The following is a 15,975-nucleotide window of genomic DNA, read 5'->3' as shown; positions in this document are numbered from 1 at the left end:
TGCTCAGAAGGGAAGGGGGAAGAGGAGCAGAGCAGTAGTCATTGGGGATTCCATAGTTAGGGGGACAGATAGGAGGTTCTGTGGGGATGAGAGAGACTCACGGTTGGTGTGTTGCCTCCCAGGTGCCAGGGTTCGTGATGTTTCTGATCGTGTTTTTGGGATCCTTAAAGGGGAGGGGGAGCAGCCCCAAGTCGTGGTCCACATAGGCACTAACATGGGTAGGAAGAGAGATGGGGATTTAAGGCAGAAATCCAGGGAGCTAGGATGGAAGCTTAGAGCTAGGGCGAACAGAGTTATTGTTTCTGGTTTTTTGCCCATGCCATGTGCTAGTGAGACGAGGAATAGGGCGAGAGAGGAGTTGAACACGTGGTGGCTACAGGGATGGTGCAGGAGGGAGGGTTTTGGATTCTTGTATAATTAGGGCTCTTTCTGGGTAGGTGGGACCTCTACAAGCAGGACGGTCTTCATCTGAACCAGAGGGGTACCAATATCCTGGGGGGGGGGGAGGAATTCGCTAAGGCTATTGAGGTGGGTTTAAACTAATCCAGCAGGGGGATGGAAACCAAAATTGTAGTTCGAGTATTGAAAAGGTTGAGAGTGAGAGTAGGGAGATCCAAAATCAAGTTTCAGGGATGCAAGATGGCACCGGCAAACAAGAAGTTGGTTTGAAGTGTGTCTACTTCAATGGCAGGAGCATCCGGAATAAGGTGGATGAACTTGCAGCATGGGTTGGTATCTGGGACTTCGATGTTGTTGCTATTTCAGAGACATGGATAGAGCAGGGACAGGAATGGTTGTTGCAGGTTCCAGGATTTAGATGTTTCAGTAAGAACACAGAAGATGGTAAAAGAGGGGGAAGGTGTGGCATTGTTGGTCAAGGACAGTATTGCAGTTGCAGAAAGGATGTTTGGGGACTTGTCAACTGAGGTAGTATGGGCTGAGGTTAGAAACAGGAAAGGAGAGGTCACCCTGTTGAGAGTTTTCTATCGTCCTCTGAATAGTTCCTGAGATGTAGAGGAAAGGATAGCAAAGATGATTCTTGATAGGAGTGAGAGGGGCAGGGTAGTTGTCATGGGGGACTTCAACTATCCAAATATTGACTGGGAATACTATAGTAAGAGTACTATAGATGGGTCAGTTTTTGTCCACTGTGTGCAGGAGGGCTTCCTGACACAGTATGTAGACAGGCCAACAAGGGGCGATGCCACATTAGATTTGGTACTGAGTAATAAGCCCGGCCAGGTGTTAGACTTGGAAGTAGGTGAGCACTTTGGTGATAGCGATCACAATTCTGTTATGTTTACTTTAGTGATAAAAAGGGATAGGTCTATACCACTGGGCAAGAGTTATAGCTGGGGGAAAGGCAATTATGATGCGATTAGGCAAGATTTAGGTAGCATAGGATGGGGAAGGAAACTGCAGGGGATGAGCACATTAGAAATGTGGACCTTATTCAAGGAAAAACTCCTCAGTGTCCTAGATAAGTATGTACCTGTCAGGCAGGGAGGAAGCTGTAGAGTGCGGGAGCCGTGGTTTACGAAGTAAGTGGAATCTCTGGTCAAGAGGAAGGCGGCGGCTTATGTTAGGATGAGATGTGGAGGCTCAGTTAGGGTGCTTGAGGGTTACAAGATAGCCAGGAAAGACCTAAAGAGAGAGCTCAGAAGAGCCAGGAGGAGAAATGAGAAGTTGTAACGCTTTCTATCGGCATTTAAGGAATAAAAGAATGACAAGAGTAAGATGAGACCCAATCAAGGATAGGAGTGGGAAGTTGTGTATGGAGTCAGAGGAGATAGGGGAGGCACTAAATGAATATTTTTCGACAGTGTTCACTCTAGAAAACGACAATGTTGTCAAGGAGAATACTGAAATACAGGCTACTAGACTAGGTGGGATTGAGGTTCACAAGGAATAGGTATTAGAAATCCTGCAGAGTGTGAAAATAGATAAGTCCCCTGGGCAGGATGGGATTTATCCTAGGATCCTCTGGGAAGCCAGGGAGGAGATTGCCGAACTTTTGGCATTGATCTTTAAATCATCATTGTCTACAGGAATTGTGCCAGAAGACTAGAGGATAGCAAATGTGGTTCCCCTATTCAGGAAGGGGAGTAGAGACAACCCTGGTAATTATAGACCAGTGAGCCTTACTTCAGTTGTTGGTAAAGTGCTGGAAAAGGTTATAAGAGATAGGATTCATAATCATCCAGAAAAGAATAATTTGACTAGGGATAGACAGCACGGTTTTGTGAAGGGTAGGTCATGCCTCACAAACCTTATTGACTCCTTTGAGAAGGTGACCAAACAGATAGATGAGAGTAAACCGGTTGATGTGGTGTATATGAATTTCAGCAAGGCATTCGATAAGGTTCCCCACAGTAGGCTATTGTACAAAATGCGGAGGAATGGGATTGTGGGAGATATAGCAGTTTGGAACAGTAATTGGCTTGCTAAAAGGAGACAGAGGGTGGTGGTTGATGGGAAATGTTCATCCTGGAGTATAGTTACCAGTGGTGTACTGCAAGGATCAGTGTTTGGTCCACTGCTGTTCGCATTTTTATAAACGACCTGGATGAGAGCATAGAAGGGTGGGTTAGTAAATTTGCAGATGACACTAAGGCCGGTGGAGTTGTGGATAGTGATGAAGGATGTTGTAGGTTACAGAGAGACATAGATAAGCTGCAGAGCTGGGCTGGGAGGTGTCAAATGGAGTTTAATGAGGACAAGTGTGAGGTGATTCATTTTGGTCGGAGTAACCAGAATGCAAAGTACTGGGCTAATGTTAAGATTCTTGGTAGTGTAGATGAGGAGACAGATCTTGGTGTCCAGGTACACAGATCCTTGAAAGTTGCCACCCAGGTTGACAGGCATACAGTGTTTTAGCTTTTATTAATACAAGGATCGCGTTCCGGAACCATGTGGTTATGCTACAGCTGTACAAAACTCTGGTGCAGCTGCACTTGGAGTACTGTGTACAGTTCTAGTCACCGCATTAGAAGGAGGATGTGGAAACTTTGGAAAGGGTGCAGAGGAGATTTACTAGGATGTTGCCTGGTATGGAGGGAAGGTCTTACAAGGAAAGGCTGAGGGATGAGAGGCTATTTTCGTTGGAGAGAAGAAGGTTGAGAGGTGACTTAATAGAGACATATAAGATAATCAGAGGGTTAGATAGGGTGGACAGGGAGAGCCTTTTTCTACGTATGGTGACGGTGAGCACGAGGGGGCATAGCTTTAAATTGAGGGGTGACAGATGTAGGACAGATGTCAGAGGTAGTTTCTTTACTCAGAGTAGTAAGGGTATGAAATGCTTTGCCTGTAACTGTAGTAGATTCGCCAACTTCAAGTGCATTTAAGTTGTCGTTGAACGAACATATGGACGTACATGGAATAGTGGAGGTTGGATGGGCTTCAGATTAGTATGACTGGTCAGCGCAACAGAGGGCCGATGGGCCTGTACTGTGCTGTAATGTTCTATGTTCTAAATGAGTAGTAGTTTGAAATCCCAGGTAGCCATGAAGAGAATAAAGGTAAAAACAATGACTGCAGATGCTGAAAACCAAATACTGGATTACATTCCTGATGAAGGGCTTTTGCCCAAAACGTCAATTTCGCTGCTCGTTGGATGCTGCCTGAACTGCTGTGCTCTTCCAGCACCACTAACCCATGAAGAGAATAAAGCCAGAGATCCCACAGATTTTAAACAAAATAAATTATAAAAGTTATAAAAACAATCTACGAATACACACATAAAACTTGTACTTTAACATCCAGAACTGACACAAAATAAATTTAGGTTAAATAATAAACTGTCATTTAACAGCTCTCACATCATATTAAATAGCAGAAAAGATTATGTCCATTCTAATTCATGGGATTCTACGAACAAATTCCTGGAATTGTGCTAATATTGAGGTGCATGCCAGCAAACAGCTAGCTCCACTGAGCTAATGCTGTCCAGTGTATTTCCCTGGGCATTCAGACAGAGCCTCTGGGTATTCTTTACAAGCTGGGCTGACTTACTGAAACTAAATGCTTTGTTTTAGACAAATTAGACACTAGTGTCTAAATGCAGGCATGATCACAGCACCTAAGATGAACTTTCTCACCTCTCAACTACTCAATGTCATAAACAGGTTATAAAGACAACATAAAAATAGTACCTATACATACATACATACATACATATATATAGTGACTTGTTCAGTGGTTATGGATTTGGAAGGTGTTGTATAAATATTCTTGGAGAATTTCAGCATTGCAGCTTGTCAATGGCAATACATTGCAGCTATTCAGTGGTAGTGAAATGAATGACTCTTTGTGGATGTGGTGCCAATCAAGCAGGCATCTTTGGCCTGGATAGTGTCAAGCTTCTTGAGCATTGTTGGAATTGCACTCACCCAGCAAGGTGTGGAATATTCTATCACATGCTTGACTTGTATATGACGGATGGAGGACAGGCTTTGGGGAGAGGGGGGGGGGGGGGGGGGGGGGGGAAAAGAGTTACTTCCCAAATGATTCCTAGCTTCTGACCTGTTGTTATAACCACAGCACTTCTATGGCTAATCCAGTCAATTTCTGGCCAATGGTAATTCCCAGGATGTTGATGGTGGGGTTTTCAGTGATAGGAATGACATTGAATGTGAAGAGGCGATGGTTAGATTCTCTCTTGTTGGAAATGGTCATTCATGTCACACAAGTGCCAGATAATATTATTAGCCAATTGTCAGCCAAACCTGGACATTGTCCACAGACTTCTTCAGTATGAGGAATCACGAATAGGGAACATTTGTTGAATATTGTGATGCCTTAAAAAACGAAATTTCCTCGTATTTATTGTGCAGTACAGGAGTTTACAGCTATACTTAACTTTCATAATTAAAGAATATGAAATTGAGAGAAAGAATTACAAGGAACATGGAGGTCACTATGCCCATTGAGCTCACATCATCAATTTAACTGGTGTCAAATACATCCTATTATTAGTGTAGTATTTTCAAAAATAAGTAGTATTTGTTCTTAGAAAGAACAGTAAACTAACCCCCAGATGAAGGGAAATAAGGAGACAACAGTCATTTGTCAACTGTTTCATAGATATTGGTAACAGGGGTTTGTTAGATTGACAGAACACTGATGGCCAGCCGCCAAAATAAGGTATTTTAAACAAGGACAGGAAGCAAGGAAATGGCAAGTACACTGATCAACTGGTACGCTTCAGTTGCTTTGTACTCAAATTGTTGTTAATTAAAAAACCTCTTTAGCCTTCTTGATTCAATCTTTACCTTTACGCTTTCGAGCGTGCCTGTTTTGGAAAGGATTCCATTCTTTTCCTCACATCTAAGAATATGTGAAAGAAATTGTAACCTTCTGATTTAAAGTTATTACACTGCTGATACTGTCCTTATAAAGTCAGAGACCAGAAACAGAGGGAGTGATGGTGATGGGCAGGTGTATTGGGGAGAGGAGATGAGGTACATCCCTAAATCACAACATTGATAGACAGGTGGTGAAAACAACAGGTGAGACATTATAAAGTTTGCAATTTGTTCGTTACATCAATCTCTTCTCCCAAGCCTACATCTCACTGGATTTATAAAGAATTCATAATCAATGAGTGAAGATGTTTGCTAACAATTTGTTCGATGTTTAGTGCCATTCAGAATTCCTCAGATATGAAAGCAGTCCATATTCAGATTACAGAGTAAAAGACCTCCCTGAAAACAGTGGTCATAACATAGCAGAATTTAGCTTTCAGTTTGAGGAGGAGGAACTGGGCGAGAAACAACTGTGCTGATCTTAAATCAGGGTGATTACACAGGAATGAGGATAGAGTTGGCTAGAGTTGACTAGGAAAGGAATTCAGCAGCAAAGACAATTGAACTAGCTAGAATTGGCTGGGGATGCAGGTAGCAAACATTTTTAAAAAACGGTTAAGGATCAATGGTAGACATTAATGGCTTACAGTGAGAAAATAGCATTCTAGGAATGGAATAAGCCAATCATGGTTAACCAAGTATGTTCAGGACAGCATCAGACGGAAAGAAAAAGCATTGTAGCACAGATTAATGGTAAACAGAGGATTGGGAAAGTTTTAAAACAACAGAAAATCAGCCAAAAATTATTTTTAAACAAAGGAGAAAATAAACTTTGAGGGTAAACTTGCAGTAATATCAAGATGGACAGCAAGAGTTTCTTTAAATATACAAAAAGGTAGAGAGAAGCCAAGTAAAAACAGTTCCAGAGAATGAGGTCAGGAAAATAATTACGGGGAACCAAGAAATGGCAGAGGAAATGAATAAATACTTTGCATCCGTATATGCTAAGAAAATCTCAAAATTACTAGCTATTCCAGCAGCAAAAGAAATACAATAACTATCGCCAGAGAAAATATGATTGGGAAACTAATAGGACTAATGACTGCTAAATCCACTGGACCTGATAGGTTACGTTCTTGGCTATTAAAGGAAGTAGCTACTGAGATAGTGGGTGCACTGATAGTAATATTAATGAATCCTTTGTCTCTGGAGAAGTCCCAGAGGATTAGAAAATGGCCAATGTAATGCCTTTACTCAAGAAAGGAGAAAAATATAACTGTCACATTTTGTGTAGATCTGAGCATCCCTGGCAAGGTCGCACTTATTTTCCATCCTCATTGATTGCAATGGTACATTTTGGGGCATTATGAATGTACATCTACAGTGCCAATAAATAGAGATCTAAGAATTTGAAAAAGACAGTGAAGGAATACACGTCTCCAAGTTAGGATGCTGCGTGACTGAGCGGAATTAGAAAATGGTGGTATCTTTATACACCTACTCTCCTTTCCTTTTGGAAAGTAGAGTTCATTTGTTTGAAAAGTGCTGTTGAAGACATTTTAATGAGTTACTAAATGTACTCATAGATACGTGTCTAAATGTAATGCATCTCATAGGTCATTCACCCATAGGCATGTTTAAGGTTTTGGATGAGGTATCAGTTAATTTGGTTGCTTTTCCCCTGAATAATTGAACCTTCAAAAGTTGTGCTGTAGTCCTAAGAGCAAAGAAGAGTATTTGACTACACTTATTACAAAGCTGTGGGGAGCCAAGAGGCACATCCTGACTGGCTTTTGTTTTATTAATTGATGAGATTTGCACCTTACTGGCTGAGGAAGCATTTATTGCCCATTCTTATTTGCCCTTAAGGAGGCGAATCGCTGCAGTCATGTTGTCAGATCACAGTATTCACACAGCCAATTCAGTTAAATTTCTGCTCAGTGGTAACCCCCAGGATACTACTGGTGGAGAGTCAGTGATGGCCAAAGTAAAGAGGTTAGACTGTGACATTGGATATAGTCATTGCTGAGTAGAAAATCCATAAACAGGAATACCATGGCCACCCTATTGCTTCAGTTTGTTCCCAAGTCTTTGAATGTATTGCAATTTTCTTTTCTCCTTTGCGCAGTCTCTTCCTACCTACATCTGCAATTTTCCAATGCCCTATGTCAGTTCATCAGTTTCTACATCAAAACTGACCCTTATTCACCACAGACATCTAATTCTTTTGTACTGTCTTTAATCAGGATGATCAGAAAGATGCGTTTCTTTTTTGTACTGAGGCCCAAATGGTATTCATTTGTCAACATCCTCCTGCTTTGTTGAATTTGTTTTCAAATTGAAATGCTTCTTGAACTTCATTCACTTCTTTTCAATAAGATCTTGGTATGGGGTACCTGTATCTATCTTGCTCAAGATCCTTCCCTCATCACTTTTACTAGTACACTGATGATTGTATCTGTGCTGATTTTCACCCAGAGCTGAAAACTTTCATTGACTGTTTTCAATATTCATCCTCCTCTCACATCCCATTGGCCTATCGCTGCAACTTCCCTCAAGAGGCTATCAACTCAGATTCAATATAAGCCCATGGCCCCCTACAGGTACATCAACTACACCTTCTCACAACCCATTTCCTGTAAGAACTGTTCTTCATTATTACATTCGTCCATCTCCCATTATATCTGTTCAGATGACAACTTCCCAGACTAACGCTTTGATATGGCTTCCTTTCTCCGCAAATGAAGATTTCCCATGTGGATAACAGGGCCCTTTGCTGTACTTGGTCTATTACAAGAATCTCTGCTCTCGCTCCTTCCTTCTCAGAAGAACATAATGCCTTTCACATTCTCACCTTGCACTCTACAAACATCTGTATTCAAGTGATCATCCTTTGACATTTCCACTACCTCCAGCATGCTCGACCACACTTCTATTGCTCTTTGATTACACCATTGTGAAGGGACCTTCTATTAGCAGCTTTCCACGCAAATGCAGCAGAGACACCACTTGCCCTTTTCCTCCTCTGCTCTGAGACGCCAGGGCCACAAGACATTTCCAATGAAACAGCAATTCACTTTGTATTTGCTTCAGTTTAACGTATTGGTATTCATTATTCCTTCAGACTGGGTGATGATTTTTCACAACACCGCCATTCCATGCAGAGTTTTTTTGTCAGTTATCATTTAAATTCTCCATCTTACTCTACCCTAATTTTGTTCCAAGTTATTTTTGCTAGTTCAGTTTTGCTTTCTTTCCATACCTTTCACTTTGTATTTGAACGACTGCCATACAACTTTTCGAATCTTATCCAGATACATCTGTTTATGTAGCTGTTATGACTAGGTTTTGGTTTGCAAATTGTTAGAATTGGATGAGTGTTGGAATCTGAGTTTTGAAATGTACTAATGGGCAGGCAATGGAGTCTTCTGCAGAGAAAAATGTCAATCTCCCTCACTCTAAAGTCCTCTACAATCACCACATTCCTTTTCGCTCCCCTCCACCTTAATGGTTATGTGTATCATGATACCAAGGGCAGTTAACTCACCCACTCTCCAGTCCGCACTCCCATTCAAGTTACCTTAAAAGAAGCTCAAACATGCTGAATAATTGGAAAGGTTGAGGCTCCTCTCCTCTGGCTTCCCTTACCTGACTCACTTCCTGTCACACTCACCTACTCCAACTACTGACCAAATCAGAAGACCCTATACTAAACTATGTGACTGCCTCTTGGTACGCTGTGGCGGTGAATGCGAATTGTGAAGAGGACAGGGGGTATGTTGGTGGATTAAGCGTATGGTCAAATATCTGGTAAATGAACTACAATGTGCGAAAATGAGAGATTGTCAATTTTGGCAGGAGGAATAATAAGAAGCACTTTATCTAAATGGTGAAAGATTACACAGCTATGCAACACACAAGGATCTACCTGTCCAAGTTCATGGATTGTGCAACTTTAGCATGCTGGTGCAGCAAGTAGTCAGGAAAACTAATAGAATGTTCTTGGTCATTGCAAGGAGAATTGAATACAAAAACAGAAGGTTTTTATTCAATTATACAGTGCATTGGTGAAACAACTGGAACACTGTGTACACTGCAGGTCTCCTTATTTAAGGAAAGAAGTAAATTTATTGGAAGCAGTTCATAGAAGGTTTACTAGACTAATATCTGGAATTGATGAGTTGTCTTATGAGGAAAAGGGTGAACAGGCTTCGTTTAGAATATTAAGGGGTGACTTTATTGAAGCATGAGAGATTCTGAGGGATCTTCACAGGATGTTCGGAGTTAGAGGGTCACTGTTTAAAGGTAACTCACTGAAGACAATAACGAAGAGAAATACTTTCTCATAGATAGCTCAGAAACTTTGAATTTTCTTGCTCAAAAGGTAAAGGAAACAGAGTATTTGTACATTTTTAAGGTAGAAGTTAGATAGATTCTTGATTTACAAGCAACCAAGCTACCAAGGTAGACAGGAATGTGGAATAATCGGGTCAGCCATGATTAAATGGCAGAGCATGCTCAAGAGGTCCAGTGGCCAGATATGTTTGTATGTATTTACAATACTTGGAGAACCAGAAACCTTATGGATTTTGTCAGATCTTAAAATCTGTTTCCAAGTAATCTTGCATTCCAAGAAATATCGGAGTTGAGAATGTATTGCTGGAAAAGCGCAGCAGGTCAGGCAGCATCCAAGGAACGGGAGAATCGACGTTTTGGGCATCAGCCCTTCTTCAGGCTGATGCCCGAACCGTCGATTCTCCTGTTCCTTGGATGCTGCCTGACCTGCTGCGCTTTTCCAGCAACACATTCTCAGCTCTGATCTCCAGCATCTGCAGTCCTCACTTTCTCCTGCCAAGAAATATCCCAGTGTTATCACTTGCCACTTGGCATTGCTCCTGGAATCCTCACCAACCACACTGCTAGATCTTTAAGGACATATTTCAGAAGTATTTCCAGCCAATGATCCATTAAATTCTCAAAGGTGGTTGACCCTTACGGAGCCACCTTTAATGCTATTTATTCTACGTCACCCGTAGTACTCTAGACAGAACTCAACTTTCTTGAAAATGCTTCAGTACAGTATAACAATTCAATTGAATTCCACTCAAAAATAAAGTCTTGAATCTCATGCACACAGCCTGGACTTAATTATAAACTTGTTGTAAAAGCAAAACTTTTTTTTAATCTTCTTGCTGACCTGAAGTCCAATATTTTCAAGCATTTGCAACTGCATGGAATGTAGGTGATTGTTTGGAACAGAACATGCCCATCAATATCAACGGCCTTAAAATAATTAAAGAACAAAATTCCACAGTAGATCAGTTAGTAGGCAATTGATAAATCCATCAGCTGTCTTCTGATTAAATTAATAATATGGAGGAATAGAAAAGTACTAGATTTTTCAGCATAATATAATACATGTGTAAACAATTAGAAAATATTAATTTAAATATTCTTAAACTATTTTCAGAAATATAATTTTACCACATATACATTAATAATAGATTCCAAGAATATTTTAACACCAACCTCTTAAAGCCACTGTTCCGTCATCTGAGAATTTGTTGGGGTCAAGAAAAATTTGAGGCTTATCATCTAGTGAATTTTGAACATACATCACACTTTGGTTCTGCAACCCAGTGTTGAAGAAGTGAAAATACCTGTTGAAAGAAAATAATTTATCAAAGAAAAAGAATTTAGGTGCTTGAAATCCCAATTCTCAACAAGCAAGAAGGGTATAAAAAAGGAATATATTCCCTCAGAAGGTCATTCATGTTCTAAATTCACTTTCTCAGAGAGTGGTGGAGGTTAAGGCTGAATTGAGACAAATGTTTGATTGACAAGGGAGTCAAAGGTTATCAGAGTCAGGGCGTAAAGTGAAGTTAAGCTAAAATTCACTTTACCGCCTGACTCTGATAACCCTTGACTAAAATTAGCTTAACTATGTCTTATTGAATAGTGGAGCAAGTTTGATGGGCCAAATGACCAAATGTTCTACACCTGTTTCTTATTCTGTAAGCTCCATCTGATCATAATCATTAAATCACAAACAAGATGTTAATCATTAGTTCTGGAAAGAGAAAAGCAAAAACAGAATTTTGTTTTTAAGAGGTGAGAGGCTTGGAAATGCTGCTATTCAGAGGAACTTGGGTGTAGTTGTACAAGGAACACAAAAAGTTAACAGTACCACAAACAATTAGTTAGGCAACTTGAATGCTGACCTTTATTTAGGGGTGGGTCTTTGGTTAGCACTACTGCCTCACAGTATCAGGGACCCGGGTTCGATTCCTGTCTCGGGTGACTGTGCAGAGTTTGCTCATTCTTTCCGTGTCTCCAGTTCTCTTCCCCACACCAAAGACGTGCAGGTTAGGTTAATTGGCCTTGTTAAATTGCCCATAGTGTTCAGGGATGTGGTGGTTAGATGCATGAGTCAGGGATAAATGTTGGGGAATGGGTCTGGGTGGGATACACTTCGGAGGGTAGGTATGGACTGGTTAGCTGAAGGGCCTGTTTTCACACAGTAGGGATTCTAATATCAAAATATTTCAAGGGGATTGAATTGGTAGAATGAAGTAGGCTTGTTATAATTGTATAGGAGTTGGGTTAGACCACACCTGTAATACTGTATTGAGTTTTGGTCTCCATATTTGAGGAAGAATATTTATTCATCGAAAGCAATACAGAAAAGGATCACTAGATTTGTTCTTAAGATTAGATGGTTGTCCAACGTGATGTTTAAATTAGTCCAAACTCTCAGGAATTTGAAAGAAAAAGGGTTGATCTTATTGAAACATTCAAGATTATAAAAGAATTTGACAGGGTAAGGGTCTAACGAGAAGATCTGCAACACTGGGGACTGGTCTCAGGATAAGGAGTGATCATTTAAGACTTCAGTGAACAGAAATGTTCTTACTCAGAGTTCTGAATGTTTGGAATAGTCTATCCCTAAGGAACTGCGCATGATGCATCATTGATTCTTCTCCGAGACAGAAAGATTTTTATTTTCTCAGAGACTCAAGGGATTTGGGAAATAGGCAGGAAAACCAGAAGATTAACCATGATTGTTCTGAATGGCAAGCAGGCTTGTCTAATTTCTTATATTCTTACTTGGACATGGTCACAATTAACATTGTTCTCTATGCAGCATTAATTAATTGCATAGAAAACTAATCATCAACTTATTACTAATACAGGATATAATAGTTGAACACTTAGAAATACATAATATAATCAAGCAGAGTCAGCATGGCTTCATGAAGGGATATCCTGCTTGACCGACTTGGTCGGGTTCTGTACGTGGGGAACATCCAGGTGAATAGTGATCATGGTCCACATTTAAGCAAAGAAAATCTTGCAATACTACAACAATTACTACAGATTTGTCATAAATTATACATAGCCCATCATCCACAATCTTCAGGGGTCGTGGGGAAAGTAAATAGAACTATAAAGATCATATTGAATAAATTGTGAAGAGAATACCCAACTAAATGGGCCAATATTCTTCCACTGTATAGTTGACTCCACATAAAGCTACAGGTGCCAGTCCATATGAGGACATGAGCGGACAGACAATGAGAATCCCAGGACATATAACCTTGGGAAAAACTAAACCATTAACCTTGCAGTAATTTGTAGCTAGAAACGGTCACAGAGTTCAACTGGGCATGTACCCTATAGTGACTAAGTTGGTGGCAAGAAACACAAGTGAATCACAGACCAAGAGATATTTTGATAAAAAGGTTAAACCATTTGAGTAGAATATAGGGCATCATGTGATATTGAGAAATTTTGCCCTTAAGAAGCCTTCATTTGATACAAAATTGACAGGGCTATACACAATCATGGACAAACCAGAAAATGTCACAAGAACAATGAGCATTATCAAAATAACTATTTTGTATAGTAAGATATTACTTGATAGAATAGGTGGTTTTTCACAATATAGTATTGCTATAATTGCTTTAAAGTTTGCAAATAAAGTAATATTATGAGCAACATACATGGATAAAACTAATAATTTGCTATAGATGCACTGTTGGTGCTAAATACATTTTCTATCACTGCACTCTTCCCCCTGCTGCCAAATCAGGAGAAAACAGAAACTGGCCTTGCATATATAGGGAATCACAAATGTCATAGTTTAAAAGTAGAAACAAGTGAGGGTCTTCTGTCGATTTTTTTTAAGCATACAAAGGCTGAATCGATTGACGATGTTTGAAGGTCATGCATAATGATCAGCAGTGTCCAAATGAAATTGTCTGCAAGTTGCTACCTCCATACCGTAAGGTTTAAGATTTGGATTGATGTCAAATGATCATTAAGGTGTACAAAAGAAAATGTAACACCTTCAAGGAAGCCACCATTTTCTTAGGTTAGAGAGAGAGCGAGAAAGCGAGAACGAGAGCGAGCGCGAGAGAGCGCGAGAGATAGAGACGGCGAGCGAGCAAGAGAGGGCGCGCGGGAGAGGGGGCGCGAGAGCACGAGCGCGCGGGGGAGGGGGAGCGAGAGCACGAGCGCGCGGGGGAGGGGGAGCGAGAGCGCGCGGGGGAGGGGGCGCGAGAGCGCGCGGGGGAGGGGGCGCGAGAGCGCGCGGGGGAGGGGGCGCGAGAGCGCGCGGGGGAGGGGGCGCGAGAGCGCGCGGGGGAGGGGGCGCGAGAGCGCGCGGGGGAGGGGGCGCGAGAGCGCGCGGGGGAGGGGGCGCGAGAGCGCGCGCGGGGGAGAGGGCGCGAGAGCGCGCGCGGGGGAGAGGGCGCGAGAGCGCGCGCGGGGGAGAGGGCGCGAGCGCGCGCGGGGGAGAGGGCGCGAGCGCGCGCGGGGGAGAGGGCGCGAGCGCGCGCGGGGGAGAGGGCGCGAGCGCGCGCGGGGGAGAGGGCGCGAGCGCGCGCGGGGGAGAGGGCGAGAGCGCGCGCGGGGGAGAGGGCGAGAGCGCGCGCGGGGGAGAGGGCGAGAGCGCGCGCGGGGGAGAGGGCGAGAGCGCGCGCGGGGGAGAGGGCGAGAGCGCGCGCGGGGGAGAGGGCGAGAGCGCGCGCGGGGGAGAGGGCGAGAGCGCGCGCGGGGGAGAGGGCGAGAGCGCGCGCGGGGGAGAGGGCGAGAGCGCGCGCGGGGGAGAGGGCGAGAGCGCGCGCGGGGGAGAGGGCGAGAGCGCGCGCGGGGGAGAGGGCGAGAGCGCGCGCGGGGGAGAGGGCGAGAGCGCGCGCGGGGGAGAGGGCGAGAGCGCGCGCGGGGGAGAGGGCGAGAGCGCGCGCGGGGGAGAGGGCGAGAGCGCGCGCGGGGGAGAGGGCGAGAGCGCGCGCGGGGGAGAGGGCGAGAGCGCGCGCGGGGGAGAGGGCGAGAGCGCGCGCGGGGGAGAGGGCGAGAGCGCGCGCGGGGGAGAGGGCGAGAGCGCGCGCGGGGGAGAGGGCGAGAGAGCGCGCGGGGGAGAGGGCGAGAGAGCGCGCGGGGGAGAGGGCGAGAGAGCGCGCGGGGGAGAGGGCGAGAGAGCGCGCGGGGGGGAGAGAGTGCGAGAGAGAGCGTGAGCGCGTGCGAGAGAGAGAGCGCGCGCGTGCGAGGGAGAGAGCGCGCGCGTGCGAGGGAGAGAGCGCGCGCGTGCGAGGGAGAGAGCGCGCGCGTGCGAGGGAGAGAGCGCGCGCGTGCGAGGGAGAGAGCGCGCGCGTGCGAGGGAGAGAGCGCGCGCGTGCGAGGGAGAGAGCGCGCGCGTGCGAGGGAGAGAGCGCGCGCGTGCGAGGGAGAGAGCGCGCGCGTGCGAGGGAGAGAGCGCGCGCGTGCGAGGGAGAGAGCGCGCGCGTGCGAGGGAGAGAGCGCGCGCGTGCGAGGGAGAGAGCGCGCGCGTGCGAGGGAGAGAGCGCGCGCGTGCGAGGGAGAGAGCGCGCGCGTGCGAGGGAGAGAGCGCGCGCGTGCGAGGGAGAGAGCGCGCGCGTGCGAGGGAGAGAGCGCGCGCGTGCGAGGGAGAGAGCGCGCGCGTGCGAGGGAGAGAGCGCGCGCGTGCGAGGGAGAGAGCGCGCGCGTGCGAGGGAGAGAGCGCGCGCGTGCGAGGGAGAGAGCGCGCGCGTGCGAGGGAGAGAGCGCGCGCGTGCGAGGGAGAGAGCGCGCGCGTGCGAGGGAGAGAGCGCGCGCGTGCGAGGGAGAGAGCGCGCGCGTGCGAGAGAGAGCGCGCGCGTGCGAGAGAGAGCGCGCGCGTGCGAGAGAGAGAGCGCGCGCGTGCGAGAGAGAGAGCGCGCGCGTGCGAGAGAGAGAGCCCGCGCGTGCGAGAGAGAGCCCGCGCGTGCGAGAGAGAGCGCGCGCGTGCGAGAGAGAGCGCGAGCGCGTGCGAGAGAGAGAGCGCGCGCGTGCGAGAGAGAGCCCGCGCGTGCGAGAGAGAGAGCGCGCGCGTGCGAGAGAGAGAGAGCGCGCGTGCGAGAGAGAGCGCGCGCGCGTGCGAGAGAGGGAGCGCGCGCGTGCGAGAGAGGGAGCGCGCGCGTGCGAGAGAGGGAGCGCGCGCGTGCGAGAGAGGGAGCGCGCGCGTGCGAGAGAGGGAGCGCGCGCGTGCGAGAGAGGGAGCGCGCGCGTGCGAGAGAGGGAGCGCGCGCGTGCGAGAGAGGGAGCGCGCGCGTGCGAGAGAGGGAGCGCGCGCGTGCGAGAGAGGGAGCGCGCGCGTGCGAGAGAGGGAGCGCGCGCGTGCGAGAGAGGG

At 45.8% G+C, this 15,975-nt stretch overlaps 1 protein-coding gene across 4 annotated transcripts in view; it reads right to left on the bottom strand.

Annotated features, from left to right (window-relative positions):
- Positions 1 to 15,975, bottom strand: part of LOC140458371 (prolyl endopeptidase-like) — a 173,843-nt gene that overhangs the window by 144,496 nt on the left and 13,372 nt on the right. For all 4 annotated transcript variants that reach the window (XM_072552818.1, XM_072552845.1, XM_072552838.1 and 1 more), the window contains one exon: positions 10,836 to 10,966. In XM_072552818.1, the coding sequence (XP_072408919.1) occupies positions 10,836 to 10,966 (131 nt within the window). The remainder of the gene's footprint in view (positions 1 to 10,835; positions 10,967 to 15,975) is intronic.

Source organism: Chiloscyllium punctatum, chromosome 3 (assembly GCF_047496795.1).
Source record: "Chiloscyllium punctatum isolate Juve2018m chromosome 3, sChiPun1.3, whole genome shotgun sequence".
NCBI lineage: Eukaryota > Metazoa > Chordata > Chondrichthyes > Orectolobiformes > Hemiscylliidae > Chiloscyllium > Chiloscyllium punctatum.
This window is presented reverse-complemented; position numbering and strand designations above follow the sequence as displayed.